Source organism: Tinamus guttatus, unplaced genomic scaffold (genome assembly GCF_059628265.1).
Source record: "Tinamus guttatus ecotype Peru unplaced genomic scaffold, ASM5962826v1 Tinamus_guttatus_pri_ptg000247l, whole genome shotgun sequence".
Lineage (NCBI taxonomy): Eukaryota > Metazoa > Chordata > Aves > Tinamiformes > Tinamidae > Tinamus > Tinamus guttatus.
This window is the reverse complement of record NW_028288781.1, coordinates 5,631,920-5,649,659: the sequence shown is the minus strand read 5'-3', so window position 1 is coordinate 5,649,659 and position 17,740 is coordinate 5,631,920. Positions and strand designations below refer to the sequence as shown.

The window sequence follows — 17,740 nt, the reverse complement described above, 5'->3', positions numbered from 1 at the left end:
TTAATAGTATTTGAGAAATCTCACATTAAGATATATTTGGAGTAACTTAAAATAATTAAGTATTTATAATGCAGTATTTGTATTTATATAGTACTTGTATTGCAGTAAAATCATTCATTTATTCCCACAAATGTTCAAAGTCACCTACTATAGTGTCGGACCATTGTGGTTAGTTCTCTGGTATTGCTAACTCTACACCAAAGGGAGCGCAAAATGTAATTAGAAATTTAGGTATGGAAGAGTGCAGAACTAAGAAGAAAACATCAGCTTGTCTGTGTACTGTGAGGCAGGTCAGAAGACAAATCAGTGCAAGTGTCATTTCCATGTTGGGAGAATAGCATGGCTGGAAGCTGAGCTGAAATAGCAGGATATCCATAGAGCAAGATGAGACTGAAGGTAGTAGGTAGTAGGCAAGGCTGTATATAGTTGAGTATAAAAAGACAAGTCTACATGCTGAAGAATCCACCTGTCTTAGATTTTGCTAATTTAATATAATGTAATTTAATTTTTATCTTTCTTCTGTCTTTACAGCTTATGATAGATTTCCAGACCAACAAAATGAAGAGAGCTGTGTCTAGTGTTAAAGCAGAAAGGAAAAGCAGGTACTTCTTTCCTATTCCTTTTTTTTGTAACAATAACAGCAGATGAAACTAACTTTTTTATTTTCAGACCATGCTTTTTTCCTCGTAATTAATACTGAAAACAGTCAAAGGCATGAGGTAGTATGAATGTGCCTTAGTCTTGTATTTATGTTATTTACAAGCAGAATCCATAGATTTTATATGTCACTAAGTTGCAAAACTCCAGGATGAGGATTCTGAATTCTTTTCTGTGATGAGGCAGATTTATTTTGTGTGTCCTAACCTCTCAGTAACAGCACAGGGACTTCAGGACACTAAATTGTGATTTTATATCCTAAGGCAAACTACATTGGACCCATTGAAGCTGATTACTGAATTTAAAACTATTATTGTGTCTGCTGAATGGATGGTCTTTATGCGTCCATGTTGTTTCAGTGCTGTATTTTATCTTCTGTGTACATAGTGAGTAAATAATTTGAGATGCATCTTTGAGTTTAAACAGTGTTTCATCATCTTCTTAATGTACGTCTGCACTAATCCTAATTATCTGGTCATCAGAATTCTACTCAGCCATACATTGATTATGTCCATGCATATCTTAAGATTTTACTTATAAAGTGATAATTTTTGGATGGAGAATGTGCTGACACTTATGAGTAATCACTGAACTGTAGTTCAGCACTCTATTCAGTGAGACACTTAGACATCTGCTTAATTTTAACTTTACTGCAGGTAAGCATGAAGTTGCAGCCATCCTGACTCAGCATAGCATTTTAAGAGTGCTTGACTTTAAGCTTATCCTTATATCCCACAAAAGCTAAAATCAAACACATATTGAAGTAACTACATGAATATGGGTAACTGCTGAATTAAGTTTAATGAAATGAACTTTTTTGGCCATGAGGTAACAAGATATGCCTGGGCATGGTTTCCTACAAGCAGGGAAAACATGCCAGTGGCGGAGGGAGAAAAAAAAATCTGTGTGTGGAAATCTTAAAAGCTAAGCTGTGTAGTATAGCATTTTATAAACTGTGCTGGTCTTCCTGTATAGTAAAGCAAAAGACTGCATCAGTAAGAAATCCAGTCTTCCTTCTCAATGCTTCATTAGATTTAGAATGTTCTCTTTTTTCATTTTTTAAAGAAGATGTTTCACATAATGTATCTAGATGTGTTCAAAATTGAAAACCGAAGTTGCAAATCTGTTTGCAGAAACTTAATGAAAAAAGTGATTAACTGTGTATAGGTGGTAAGGGATATTATAGTTTCTAGTGCATTTTCCACAATTTGCTTTTCTTTTCAAAGCTGAATGGCTTAATTCAGATCAGTATTCTTTGTTTCAATCCATTTTTAGCTTTTTTTTCTTCTTCAACCTTTGCTTTCTTTCTGCACTATTTATATGGAAAGCTCTTTGCATTTTTTATTTCGGATCCTCTCCTTTTGCAGTTCATGAAGTCTTTCAACAGTATGCTGTTAATCCTTTGCAGATTAATATGATTTCAGTGATAATCCTTTCATTTTTGAGTTTTAAGACATATAATCATTAAGGAAAGTGCTTGACAGATTTTCCATTAAAGTAGTACAAAGCAGGTGGTATGTCTAATATATCTCGGTAGCACTATGTTGCTTATTTACAAAATTAAATTTGAAGATGAAGCAAGTAAGTCTAGGGTTAATTACTGGCCTTTTCCTTTTGGTATCACAGTCCAAATCCAGTCAAACAAAATATTCTGGGAGATACAGACAAACCAGGGTTAGAATATCTGTTTGAATATTCTTTTCATAACTCTGTTGCTACAAGGGTCAGCTTGGGTTCTATGCAGATACTATAAAATATCAAGGTAAGTGTATGGAGAAAAGGCAGGTTATAGTTGAGATTTGCCTGCATGCTGTGCCTTACATTTCACTTAGCCCCTCCAGCAAGACAGTAAATGGTGTTTAAGGTTTGTTTCTGCTCTCCAGCTCTCTGCACAAGACATATTTTCGATTAAGCTAAACCTATCACTCTTCCCCAGTTGGAATTGAAGTCTTTGAATTGTTTCACAATATGTGTCACACAAATCTTTTCCCATGAGGGCTTTTGGATTACTGATGATTCCCGGATCACTCTCCGTGATAGTCCTTCTCATCTTGTTCCTTACCTGTTTTTTTTTTTTTTTTTTGTCTTTTCCTCTGATGTTTCATGCATTGACTAATTTATCTTTTTTTTTTTCTTTTTCTGTTCTCTTATGCATGCTGATGAAATGATAGATAAGTAAAGGAGGATAGGTATTCAAATATTGTGATAATGAATACTCAGAAGAAATGCTTTAAAATTAGTGTACAAGCAGTAGAAAAGTTTTTATCTAGAAATCAGAAACACATTGAAAGCTTGTTAAAATTTATGCTTAAACAAATAGGTAATAGGTTTGACCTATCACAGCAGGTTGAATTTTTGCCTTTTATATAACTGAAAACTGATAGTTTCTTTGGGCAGGAGGGGAAGGAAGCAGATATCACAACTCTTTAGGAAGTTCAGGTCCTGAACTTGGCAAACCTTTAGCTGATTTTGTCACATATTTGCAGCTTTAAAATGATTTGGCCTTTACAACAGCCAAAATAAGTGTCCTTTAATCACATCCAACCTATTAACAGATGGGAAAACAGCTTTTATAAATGGGGCATACAAAATACTCCAGTATCAGCCAAAACTAATTAGTAGCAGTATCTGAACTAAAATTTAAAACTCATGGAATACATATTAATGCAGATAAACTGTTGATTTGATAGAAATTCCCTTCAGACATCGTACTTGGTGTTTGTTCGTCTCTAGTATGTTCTAAGCCCTCATTAAATAAGTTTTTTTTTTGTCTAGTTATTCTCCGAAAACTAATTTGCTTGTGAGCGGAGACTATTTGGAGATAGTATACACTGTTTGGAGATAGTGTAACTGATGACGGTCACATTCAGCAGAGGTAGATCAGTGTGGATTTTTTTGGCATATAAGAGAAATATCCTTGATAACAACATTAAAACTAGTTTAATCTTTAAGATTCACAACACAGAATATTAATATAAAAATTATCAGGTGGATTTTTTTTAGCATATAAGAGGCAGAACACTTATATACCAGTGCCAGATCACATTAAATATAGTTCTGCACTATTAATCAGCACGTGTAAATTGCATGAAATTCAAGTAAGAGATTATAAAAAAAATTGCAACACGTGTAACTGGGTAGGAAGACCCATTCAATGCATTAGTATCAGATCTGTGGCATGAATTTGGCTGTAGGAAGACAGCTGCAGCACAGACAGTGATTGTATATTCCATCTGTCAAACAGGCACTTGTCTGTGTCTTTGATATCATTTGCGTTACCATGGCTCTAACAAAGAACGAAAGTGGTTACAAACTCAGAATTGTTCAGAAACACATTTCCATACAAAAGCATTAACTTAGAATTGTTAATTTTAGGAAGACTTTCTTTCCTTCATTCCGAGAAGACTTTCCTTCACTCCAAGTGCCTTCCCTAGATAATCTGCCTCGAGCACAATTTATATGCTGATTTGGGGGTCTTGCTTGTAAAATCAAACTCTATCTGGAAGACTTCTAAATCTGAAAATTATGTTAAGCACTTAAAAGTCCTCTTCCTATTAGATAACCCAGTGGGACTCCTCAGCATAGATAGCTGCCTCTGATAAACATTTTCTCAAAGTTTGGAAAAAAATAAGAAAAGAAATACTGAATGCCGTGTATATTCATGTGCGCTTGTGTGTAGTAACTCCATAGTTCCCATTGTAGTCAATCTGACAATGATGTTCCCTGGTCTTCATAGGCACTGCCTGATCAGTCCAGAGCAGTATCACTTGGATGTTCTCTGGTGTCTTAGAATAGATGCCTCACCTGCAGACTCGCAAGAACTATAGGAAGGACTGTGGCAATGAGGCTGATCAAGGCATTCCTCATGTTACCCCTGAAACTGCAATTTCTGTGAAAACCCAACAAGCAGATTCAAAAGCTGTCCTCCTTTGATAGAAAAGTTGGAAAGAATAATGAATGCACAGCCTCTTCTGGTACTGAGCTGAACTAAGATGGCGGAGTGGTGAAATCTTTCTTCAGTACAAAGGGTTAGAGAGTATGTGAGCTTCTAAGTGAGCAGTGCAATTGTGGTCCCAAAGTGGGAGTTTGTATGAAATACCTGAAAGCTTTTTTTTTTAGTGGGCAGAGAGATGATGATTGATGGGGCAGATCTGTCTTTGTGGACAACACATAAGGATAACAGATGTATTTTTACTATAAGAAGCTAATCTGATGAGAAATCCTGCAGGCTCTTGACTGGAAGGAGAAAGTGTTATGGTAGACTAGAAAATAGCTAGTTTGAATTCCAAATTGTATTATTTTGTCTCTAAAAAATGATTGCAACCTCACAAAAAAGAAAAAAACAAGAAAAAGCAAAAATATGATTTTGAGAAATAATTCAGATTACCATTTCTCAAGCATTTTTATCTGACTAGCACCTTGCTTAATTAAGACCAGACATGAAAAAACATTTTCCTCTCAACATGATGATATTTCAAGCAGATTGGTTTAGTCTGGATGCTTACCACGTCCACAGTCTGGATCTAGCAAACAAATTTACAACTGACTTATAGCTACTTATGACCTTAACTAGAAAATGACTACTTCTGTTCATAATTATACCTTCAGGAAAAAAAAAAAAAAAAAAAAAAAAAAGGAAGGCTGACGATGTGGTATATGAAAAACTCCTCAGTTACAGTTTGGTTTACTGTTTGGTCAGTAACACAGTTTGAATGTAAAATGTAGCACTTTGAATTTCCAACCTATATACTTTGATCGTTTCCTCATTTGGAGCATAGTGAAGTCTGCATAGCAGACTACTGTAGAGATGAGACTTTGGTGTGTTCCTTCCTCCCCTCTTTATCCCCCCCCGCATTATGTAGTTAAGACAAAGTTGAGGACTTTCAGGGACTTATTAATTGTTTTTGTTAATTTTGCAGTGGCAAATAGACACACAATTCATGTTCTTGAATCTTGTTTCTGGGGTTTCTACTTTCTTTTTTGGCAAGTAAATCCGCAGTGCAGTGTTTCTGTGTGTTCTTATGAGAAAGAGTGCTTTCCATCTATTTCCATGTTCTAGTAAAAAATGTTTTTGTTGAAAATTTCTTAACAAGGTTAATGAATAGCAGTTAGTATTACCAGTTTTGCTCGGATAGCAGGTTTGTGAATTCTTTTTTTAGTTTGACTTGAATTCATTATTTGAAAACTTTTATTTTCATATAAAATATATCCTTTAATACCCTTTCATGTCCTCTATTTTGTAAAATCCAAAATAGATGGGAAAACTACACAGTTGGGTAGGGGCTTAAAATATTAGCCTTATTTAAATAATAATTTAATCCATGGGATTTACTAGGCCACGGTCTTTGTTCACATCCACAGGTCTTCAGCAAAACATTTGGCTAGTGAGTTTGGATACTGATTCTGTAATTATAGATAGTAATTGATCAAAAGTTTCTTTTCAACCTATTCATATAAGTAAATGGATTCTGTAGAATTTTCTAATTATTTTAGGTACGTTATAATTCGTCTACTAGACTTTTGATTCTTAGTTCAAGCATTTGTCTACCAAACTGAAAAACAAATCTCTGTATTTTAATTTCTAGTGACGGACACCTTGACCTTCAAACCCAGAAGAAGGTAAAGAAAAATGAAGCTCACTTGAAAGACTATAAAGCTTTTCATGATAGCAGAATGCATCCTAACAGTGGAGAAGTACTTAACGCAGTCATTTGCATTCAAAGATATGTGAGAGCATGGCTTGTATGCAGGACATTCAAAAGAATAAAGATCAAGGTAATGCCTCAGTTGTTTAATCCATGTATTGTTTAAATTCTACTAGTGTAAGAATTCCTGATTATTGCTGTTTTGATATGAAAAAAAAGATGCATAACTAGTTTGTCTTTCATCGCTGTTCTGCATTTTGAAGGTTAGAAAAAAATCACTGATAGTGAGTGCTCTGCTGGGACTTGATTTTCCATTTCCAGCACTTGTTCTTAAGTAGACTCTCCATTACTTTTTAGAAGTAATGGCCCATGTGACATTTGGTCGTTCTGCCTTCAGAGATTCTTGGTATATTTGCATATTGTAGTGTTAATTCTGGAGCTTGCAATTTTTCAGGTAGAAAACTGTGTTGTGTCTGTTCTTCTTCCATTCCATTTTAAATATCAACTGCCAAACAAAAAAATCAAGGATTCTATGTATTTCATCTAGTGTTCCTAAATGAAATGCCAGTTCCTGAAAAATAACATCCCAGAGAGCCATCATATGCACTTTGGCCAGTGTTTGTAATGAACTAAAATATATTACGAGTATTGTAGAATGGCTGCTAATGGAGACTGCATAATCTTAGTTAAGTTGTTACCATTTTCTGCTTAGTTGTAAGTCTTCTGTCTTAAAAATTGTACTATAACCAGACTTAAACCTAGTTCACATAAGTGAGTCTAGTATGTACTTGAGTAATACATGAAACTGTTTATTTTATTAGTTTTTCAGATTCTTAAAATGATTTTTTTTAAAAAAAAGGTTATGCTATTTGGTGACTTTGGCCTTTAAAAATATTCTCTTGCTTTGTATGCTGAAAGGGGGAATTTTTTCTGCTAGTATAACTAATGATGAGGTGAAATGGCATTTCTTGATATATACGCCTGGGCCACAGAAAACAACTTTTTTTTTTTTCCCTCATAACATATCTTTAATGAAAAATGAAGTCTTGATCACAAAGTTTCTGACCTTGTCGAGTCTCTCTGTTCTACCTGTCTTGTGCTGAGATGCAAACTTTGTCTTTCCCCACAGATCAGGTGCAGACAGTGTTTTCTGCTCCCTGTGGTTCCTGATCTACTTCTGTAGTTTTCACAGGCCTAGAATCTCCAAATAGTTTTATCCAATCACCTCCCCTCTCAGCACTATGGAGTAATTATTTTTAGTTGTTGGTCCATATGTGTGGGAATCATTGAAGGAGCAGGGGCCTAAGGTTTAGGACCAGAAGCCATTTTATTCAGCATCAGACCAAACATATATTCTCCGAGTATGTGAGCATGCACTGTCCACGTGCTGTCCACACGCTCCCTCGCCCTGCCTCCAGCCAGTTCCTTGACTCTATTGTTATCCGGGTCCAATCCTGCTACCGGCCAGCAGGTAGCCAAGCAGAGACCAGCGTGTCCAGCCTGTGTTTTAGGTTTCCCTATCTGCTAATCTGTTATTCCTAACTTTCACAGTTTCTCACTCCTAACTTTCACCATTCCTACAGTTTCTCGTGGTTTTCTCAGTTTCCTACACATATGTATTTGCTGCTATGGAGTTTGTTCTGTTTCCTTTTAAGACTTTCATATACACTTCTTACCTCACTTATTTCTTCTATCTTTAAATACAGGCTACAAGTCATGGACCATCCCTACCAACAGTTGTAAGGCAGTACCGGAAAATGATGGCCCGCATTAGATGTCGAGCTGGTGTTTTGAATCTATCCACACCCCTTCGATATTTTGAATTGGAAGAGTGGATGGACAAGAAAAAATGTTAGGTTTTTTTTTTTTTTTATAAAATGATATTTTGTTTCAATGTCAGAGTAATTTAATTCATAATTTAAATGATGGGCAGTGTGGTGCACTGTCAGAAAGAAGCATTTCTAATGCAACAGCAAGTGAGAAGGAGCAAAATGACGATCGTCTTAATTGTCTTAAAGCCTTACCCTTCATATTCATTCAGGCCGCAGTAATTTTTTTGCCAGGATTATTGTCCCATTGCTTGAAAAATGAGTTGCACTTATTTTTTGCAATTAGAATTAGAAAAATTGCAATTTTGCAACTTAGAATTGCAGTTAGTTTTTTACACTTGCTTTTGTCACCCCTGTTTCCTCACCAGTTTGAAGGCTCACTGTGTAGTCAAGCATGTGAGAAGATGTGTTGTTCAGCTGCGGGGTAGAAGACTCACAGACACTTAAAACAGAATAAACAGCAGTAGTCAAGAGAAAAGTACATGACAATAGCTTGAAAGCATAATTAACAAGGCACAGACAAGAAGGCTACTGCTACTGATGACTATACGGATACATAAGCAAAGCAGCTGAAGGAGAAGGAACTAGTTCATTTCTACGAAAACTGACTCTTCCTTAGCCCCAACTGCTGTGTTTGCTGCATTCTTTCCAGTATTGAAGTAATCCTTATTACACTAGAGATTATAGGAAGTTATAAAGGAAAAGACTGCAAAATATAACATACATTTTTATGTGATCAATTCAGATTAATCTTCCAGAGTAAAAGTAGCAGTTCTGTCACAGGCGATATTTAAAATTAAATGAAAATAAATAGAAAATACCCTGTTGGGAACAAATGCCGGAATGACTGTTTGGAATATTTGGGCATTATTAGAATGCTTTGGGTGATATGCAACCATGCTAGAAAAACACCTTAACTGGAAGTTCATTAGAAATAAGAAATTGCCTTTATTAAATCTTTTCACTATGTCTTTTTGTAATGTTAAAAGTGCAGTGCTGAAAGTTGAATTTGGATAATCTCCTTCATATGTAAGGGTTAGAACTGTGCTGCTGCTTTTTCTTCTTTAAGTATACATTAGCATGCCAGAGAGATAAGAATTTACCCATTAATTTTGGACATAGAATCCTAATCGATTTTCATATATTCTAAGTTTGGTAGGCATTAATTGTTTAGATCTTGATTCTCAGTCCTTTAATTCTGCATTGACAAAGCTTTAATTTCAGTACAGAGCAGGATGACTATAATACTTAATTTGAGCATATTTAGTGGGCATGCTTTGAATTCCTTCTAGACACCTCACAGATGAAGGCCCTGTAATAAATATATATGAAGCTTCTGAAGATTCATGGCATAGTTTTGACTTCTAAATTCCATGTTCATGTCTTATGTTCCTAACATTCATATAGGAAATATATGTAGAATTTGATCTCCCCCCACACAAACACACACACCAGAAAACAAATGCACTAATAAAAATAACTAATCCTTCAAGCATAAGCTGTATCCTCATGGAGCAGCAAATGTGAGTCCCAGGCTGAACAACTTATAACTTCCTTCTGATGTTGGGTGACTGAAAAGTTTGCACTACTCTTTCCATTGTGATGAAATGCTGGTTGATGGTTGAATCATTGATGCATTAATGAGCAGTCTTAAAAATTACACCTTTAAAGCTGCTTGGTGTATAGATGTGATAGCATGCTGCAGCCCTGTGTACTGTCTCTTGTTGTTGCTGCAGTCTTAAAGTACAAATTTGGACTTAAAAGGCAGATGTTGTTTTTCTGAAATGTTAAATTGACATTTATTTATTTTATTAAGGATAGAGGGACATGTTATAGATGCTTATGCATAATATAGGATGCAATTTGAGCTACTGCTGCTAACCCTTACAGGAAAGCTGATGGTTCCATTAATAAATAGTAAAACAGCTCGACTAATATCCTCTGTCAGAAGGGAGATTTCTGGCACTAATTCTGCAAGAATCTATGAGCTAGATAGATCAACTTAAAATGCTGCATGGGCATCAAAATATAGGAGAGTGTGAAGATTTTTATTTTTAATCTGTAATTTTGCTTTCTTGGACAGTTTAAAAATAAGTCACACAACACTTATCTCCGAGTTAATGTCTCTGAAGCCATGTCAATACATTGCATTTGTCAAGAAAACAATTCACCATTAGCCCACTAGTGTATGTCCTTCATGTTCTTTTTTAATTAGCCTTGGCAAGGCATCAACAGGCATCTATTAGAAGGTCTTGCATGATGTTTTCCTCATGCCTTTACCCTAAAGGGAAGCAGTCCAATATACTGTACTGCGTTTGATAGGTTAAGCACTCTGTCAAGTTAAAAACAAGGCATTCGCACTATAATTATCTACTCATCTAACCTGGTTTGGCAGGGACTAGATCGTTGCCTTTCCATACTGAGGAATCTTGACATGGGAAAGAAGTTTTTTTCAACCTGGATGTTCCCTTTCAGCTGCTCTAAGGATGACTGTTGAGTTGCACTTTTGTACAGGAGTAAGTCAGCAGCAACCTACGCATCCTCTGACCTCCACGTAGGTCTAGGTTTCCATGTCAAGTTTATTAAGCATATTAAACTGATTCAGAAGAAAATACTTCTAATAAAGTTAGGGCATAATAATACCTAGCAAGTTTCTCTCTAATGGAAGCTTCTGCTTTGGGCTTGTTTTTCAGTTTATGAAACAATGTTTGACAAGAGACAGTTCTGTGAAGAGATGGATAGAAACGACCTGCCTGGATTTTTCAAGGACTGTGGATATTTTATACCCACCAGTGGAATTCAGCGTGTCTTACAAATGGTCTGCCCAAGTAAGTGGTTTCTTAAAAATATTTTGCAATTGTACAAAAAGTTCCACTGTAGATGCTGCAGGCTTTGGGTATTTTTTGTTTCCGTGTGTGTGTGTGTGTGTGTGTGTGTGTTGAGACAAAACCTGTCCACCAGTGATCTTTTTTCAAAGTCGAGCAGTTTATCATTATACATGACATAAAGTATATTTTTTAGAACTGTATTGTGTCTAACAGTGCTGAAATATAATCCCATACCATCTTGGAATGTATTTAAAAGGGTACAGAGCAATTTTGTAGTGGGTATGCCTTTACGGGTGCTTCCAGCCAAAACATTTAGCTTGTTCCCTCCTTTATAACGTAGAGGTACTAGCCTTCCATCATCTGTGGACACTTCTGCCTGACAAGCTATTCCTCTCTCAAATCCTTCTCTCTCTCAGTAGCACACTTTCATTTTCTTCTGGTGTCTATAGGTGCTGTGAAAACAAAGCTGATTTAAGCATGGCTTTGTATTGCCCATGTGTCTTCCCGAGTCTTTGAGAGACATCACAGCTTTTGCAGACACTGATCTTATTTGAGGATAACAGTTAATTTCACATGGCAGCGACTTCCATGAATACTTTTAAAGTACATGTTTGTTCTGGTGAGATTAAATTCATGTTTAGTTGCTACCTTTGATTTGTTAATGACCTACATATATGCTTTTTTGAGCCCACTCTCTGTTCATATTGCATTTTTCGAGAAGAAGGTGGTCCTATAAGCGTCTGACAACACACGTATTTGCACATGATATTACATTTCAGTGCTGCCTCCTGGTAAATTCAATTAATTTCTCACAGAAAATCATATATTACATGTCATTTAGGTCGCATTCCTAAGACAGTGTGAATAAGACCAGGTATTTTTAGTGATTTACTCAATCCTCATCACTATGGTAACGGGAGATTTTGTGACTGTGAGGCAGATTTCTGTCTTATATCCTAGCTTTGAGAGACTATTGCTACTTTTCACTATGTTCACAGACAGACTAGAAAAAAAAATGCTTTCCCACTCATTATTTAATTTATTTAGTGTCTTTTAGGTATAAGGTGTTATCAAGACTGGTTCAACCTTCTGGCGTAAGACATAGGTCTTTTACTCAGAACTCTCCCAAATTATAAAAGTGCAAATGATGAATAATTGTAGAAACAGAGATGTCCTTCTGTCTGAAAGGTACCAATAAAATGACTTCTAACATGTAAGCATTTTGAATAAATGGCGCTTATCTGTCAAGTACCATCTCTTTCTCTATTTTGTAATTCACATGTCATTATTTCCAAAGATAAGTTATTAACAGAGTATAACCTTGCTAAATTGCCTGGGAGAGGCAATACACCTGTTTTACTATTTTGATTTGTTGAGTTGATGCAACCATCTCCTGTGCAGAGCACAGAGCATCCCATGCTTTGGACTACTGAACAAGAAGGGAAAAATGAGGTGGGTGAGAGGCAGGCAGGATGGTAGAGGAGGATCTTCTAGTAATTACTACATGCAATTTTTTGCATGAACATTGTATCCTATACAGCCATATGACTGATCCATGAAAGGTTGAAAACAAGAAATCGGTCACCTGACATGTGGCAGTTTACTCTGAATGACAGGGGAGAAAAAAAAAAAGATTCAGATTTTCTCTTGATCTTCAAGACTCATTTTACTCTTACTATGCTCTCTCTCCATCTCTTCCTCTCTTTCTCTCTCTTTTTTTTTTTTAATAAATCTAAATATTGCTGAAAGATCAAGTCCTGTTAAATAAGTATCCAGATGTTAAATGTCCTGCCACTTTTCCATTTCCAGGAATGAAATGATGAGCACTGTCTTTGGCTAACAATATTTTAGGCAGGAAAAGCTTGAAGGACTTTTATTCCATATATTCTTCTGGGAGTTTTAATTACATCAGTCCTGCATAACTACAAATCTCATTTCTAAGGGATGTGCTTATTTGAGGTAGTTTACTTTTCATAAAGGTAAGAAACTAAAGATCAGATAGTAAAAAATATCTGATCCAAATAAAGCAGAAACATGTAATATAAGCTAGTATTTATTGTTACACAAGAATGAACTTGCTGTCAAATGAGAAAAGTAGACTACCAGCTATAAAACCCCTCCCAAATGTGAATTGAAAATATGAATTTCTAATTAGAAATAGCAGGTAGAGTCAGAGAAAAAATGGAATATATGGAAGGCTGCTAAACATACTGTTCTGACTTGATGTGGTTATACAAGCAAAACAGTACTAACAAGCAATAATTTCACCAAATGAAATTATAGTGATAATGCTGTCAGGTAAAAAAGAAAGCATTGGTGCCTGGAGTGGGCTTGTGGGTGCTGAATGGCATCTCATATACGTATGTGTGTGACTTCCCTTGAAATCTGTTTTTTAACTTCTGGGGAATAAAGTGAGTTTTCCTTTTGTTCAAATGAATTCGACAACGTATTTGGTTATTTACATGCAGCTAAATATATTTTGTTCCCCACAGTATGAGGAAAAATAGGTGTGTTACTAGCTTACGTATAGCTCATAGAGGAGTTAGGAATGGACTTGAAATAATGGAATAGTTTTCTATCAATGATGAAGTTTACCTGCTGGTTTCAAGAAAAAGCCAAATAAGTATAAAGTCACAGTGTAGGGCTTTTTAGTTTTCATACACAAGTAATGATGCTATTTCATCAGATTTCATACCAATTTGTGCTGCTACTTCATTCTGCCATCAAAAAGCAGAATGTCTTGCAGTCAGGAAAAACTACTGTATTTCAAATTAAAAAAAAAAGTAGAGGTAACTAACCAATCTATTTTTGTCATTTATTGTAAAGTATCCATTGAAATTATACCTGATAGTACCAAAATACATCCTTAATATTTTTCATAGGATAGTAGACTATGTTTAAATATACTTCCCTGTTCGACTCTCAGTGGTATATTTAGGGAAGTATTTACATTGAGTTCAGTGGAACTGTGCATGCTTGTAGGCCAGGTACTAGAACTTGTAGCTATTTTGCTTCTGGATTTGCTTGAATTCGCATGGATGAGTGACCAGTGAGTTTTATAGGACCTTCTAAGCTGCAAACTGGTGTGGCTGAAACAACCAGTGAGAGCACGAAAAACTGAACTCTAGCAAACATGTAAAAGCAATATGTCTTCATTAGAGTCAGTGCCAATTCCCCTTCAAGCTGCAGACAGAGTGAAGAGATGCAGGAGATCCCCAGGGAATGCTTCCTTGTATAAAGCTAATAGCTTGTGCTTCGGAGCCTGATACATCGTGAGCCTTCACCATTTGTGATCCCACTGGACTCTTCCATGATGCTGAGTGCCTGTTACTGGGGCTTCTAGGAAACTCTCATACTTTTGGAGTCTCGCTCAGAAATAGCACTGTATCACTGCAGCTTTCCTCAGTGGACATGGCAGTTATTTCCTCTCTGAATTCTTCACTGCAGTGGTTCATATTTGTGACATCTTAGCGTAAATTGTTAAATATAGACAATGCCTAATAGCACTTTCCATTGCAGTCATGCCAGAAAAGCCTTATTTATAGAGCAAGACCCTTCTGTGTTGAGTACTGCACATATTTTGAAGAAAAATAGGCTTCCTGCATCACTGAGGTGAAATTGCCTCCTAAAAGTGTTTATTTTTTGTTAAATAAAATCTTACAGGAAAAGCCACAGGAACCTATGAATACCATAATAGGAACAAAGGTTTTAGAGCTTTCATGCATCTGGCAGAACCCGGTACTCTAGAGCTTTTGCTGTACTGTTACTTAATAGTGTTCTCCAAACCTATGTGGTAATGAGTGCTGAGGCAGACATAGCCTATCATTACAATCATTTAAGCCAAAACATAGCGTGGAGAAATGGAAATTTCAGAGGGAAAGAACTCTGCAAGCGAGTTGGTGAGAATGAATACATGCATTAATTAAATGTCCTGGTAGAGCTATGGAATGCTTTGCATGTTCTGCATAATGGCACTGGGTCAAGCCTATATTAACATCTGATCTAATGATCCCTTCAGCTCTTAAAGGCCCTGGGTCATTCACAATCAATTGCGATGAAAGGAAATAAAAACTATAGCCCTCTCCCCAGTGGCTGTTTTCCTCCCACACAAGTTGTAGGGCAATATTAATTTAAAAAGTTAAAGAACTCCTGCAACATCTGGAATGTTTGTCAACAGCAGGTGTATGGGTCCCTGCTGGATACCAGTGCTGTCTAATCAATGTTTGTTCACAAGCATTCTTTCTAATGTGTCACTATATGCAAACATAAGCCTGTTTTTCTCTCTTTTTTTTCTCTCTCTTTTTCTTTTTTTTCTTTTTAAAGGAAGGTAAATGTCATACTTAAGTTAATTTGCTTGAGTGTTTTGCTGTTAGCATATCATCAATATGCCCTTTCTGGGCTTGGCAAATCAGGACAGGAAATTCAATTTGGGTTACCCACATTGCCCAGAGTACTCTAGGCCAGCCACCAACCTTGTTTTAACATGATTAAAATATTATTTCTTTCTGACAGTGACACTGGTCCAAAACATCATTATGGGTTTATTAAAATGTCTTGATAATAAATTTAAGATCTGTAGAATGCAAATGATCTACTTAGTTGATGAAGAGAGTTTTTAGATAGCTGTTCACACTTCGCAACACACTTAGAAATATTCTAAAAAAAACTATATTTGAAAGATATTACAACAGTCAGAGAAGTAAATTTCCTCTTTAAAATTCTCCTGTGCTACAAGGTATACAGAATACTTGACAACTAGCAGTATGCTGACACTGCTGTCTGTCATCCAGACTGATGCTATCTGATTTATATTCTCCTGTCTGTCTCTTCTTCTTTTACATAAGCTGTAAAATCTTGGGACTACTGTTCTGTTCCATCTATGTTCTGAATCTGGCACTGAGGGTCTTGTTCTGCGCCTAGGGCTCTTGAACACTAAAACGAATAGGTCATACAAATAATGATGTGTTGTCAAATCTGCTGTAAAAAAAGCGATTTTTATTATTATTAAATGCTAAAATTTCTGTATGCCCATAGAGCCAGTATCAATCCTAAACTTTGTCGTTTTCTGTGTCAGCTGCCTTTCTGTGACCACAAGGATGTGAGGGCTGCTGTCTAACAGGATGAATCCAGTGACAGGTTATGAGTGGGAAGCACTGCTGGTTTGCGTCTCCTGCCCAGCAGTATGTGGTCAGTGGTGGAACACAGAGCACTGTCTGTGCTGGTTTGACTACTGCTGTGGCTGCTTCTGTGACAGTTTTGTGGGGGATTAGGTAGAAAGACCTTTCCATGGACCAGCACTTTTCATTGCAACTGCTAATTGCAACTCTGTGGCAGACTTTGTGCTGAATATCATGCAATGATATCAAGCACAATTCATTCCTTCGATATCATGCACTTAGTTTAACTACTGCACGTGCTGCGCTGAGTTGGTCTTCAGATATCCGTAATGCTGCTTTGTCTATTTTGCATTTGACATTTTATCCAGGAGAATTTCCAAATCACTGATGGCTACATATAAACTGTCCTTTGCCACTGTGGACAAACGTGAAGCAACTTCAGCAACGTTCACCCACTGATTTATCTCCAGCTCATCCCTGGCTGTCTCTAGTCTCATGTTTTCCGTTTGCACTGACTAGATCATCTTTGTATATTGAAATCTCTCACCACTCATGATAGTATTCATGTTAAATAAATAGCTGATGTCCTTTCCACTAAGAGGACTCATCAAGTTCACTTGTGTTTTAATGGCATTAATTTTTTAAACTTTCAGTATGCAGAATTTGTCTTTAGTTCCTCAATTGGATGCACTGCTTTTGAAGGCTTGACAATATTGATGGAGCAGAAACATTTCTCCCTCTGCCTGAACTCCAACACCAGTGATAGAACCTCTTAGGATGCTACTTACCTTTTTTGTACTTGCATTGTTAACTGTTACTCAATTTGTGGTCCTCTGTCCACAGAGGACAAAAATAGTTTCCCCTATTTTTGAGCTTTTGATTTTTTCCTTCCCAAGTTTAGTACTTTGCACTTGTCTCTCTTGAATTTTGTCTTAGTGATTTTGGGCCATCTCTCTAATTTATCAAGATCGTTTTAAATTTAAATGCTGTCTTTTCAAGTGCTTGTAACTCCTTCCAGCATGGTGTCATCTGCAAGCTTTGTAAGTGTCCTCTCTATTCCATTATCTTAGTGGTTGTTAATGGAAATATTGAATAGAACTGGACTCAGGGCAGACCTGTCTGAGACCTCACTTTATATTTCCATTCATGTTTGACAGCAAACGTTTTAACCACCCTTTAAGTAGTGTATTTTGATCCCTAATAAATAGATCGGCTGAAAATATGATCCTAAAAAGTAGGAAGCTATTAAGGGGTTCACAAATTCTAGCATATGATAGCAGTATGTGGAAGCAAAATCAAAAGTTCGCCATTATTGCTACAAATATGTCTTTTATGTGATTTAAGAAAGTTTCTTCTCCATTAATACATAAAAAGATTTATTGCTACAATATCCTTGGTCGGAAGGATAAATATTAGGTTTCAGAAGTTCAAAGAAGATCTTGTCATCTCTGAGGAAATGAACCATATAAAGTGTTTTATCTCCACCATTAAAATATACATCAAATATAAATATATTTTAGTATATGCACAGTGCAAAATGTCCATATATGGATAAGTATGTATACATGTAGAATATATAAAAATAAAGTGGAAGCTCAAAGAGATGTGTATCAACACAACAGTTTAATAAGTATGAAGAAAGAATCATTTAATATCCTGTTTAT

General features: G+C 36.1%; 1 protein-coding gene across 1 annotated transcript in view; it reads left to right on the top strand.

The window, feature by feature from the left end:
* Positions 1–17,740, top strand: part of IQCM (IQ motif containing M) — a 79,894-nt gene that overhangs the window by 38,003 nt on the left and 24,151 nt on the right. The window contains exons 6-9 of the mRNA XM_088526481.1: positions 532–602; positions 6,243–6,432; positions 8,009–8,153; positions 10,825–10,959. Coding sequence (XP_088382607.1) covers positions 532–602; positions 6,243–6,432; positions 8,009–8,153; positions 10,825–10,959 — 541 coding nt within the window. The remainder of the gene's footprint in view (positions 1–531; positions 603–6,242; positions 6,433–8,008; positions 8,154–10,824; positions 10,960–17,740) is intronic.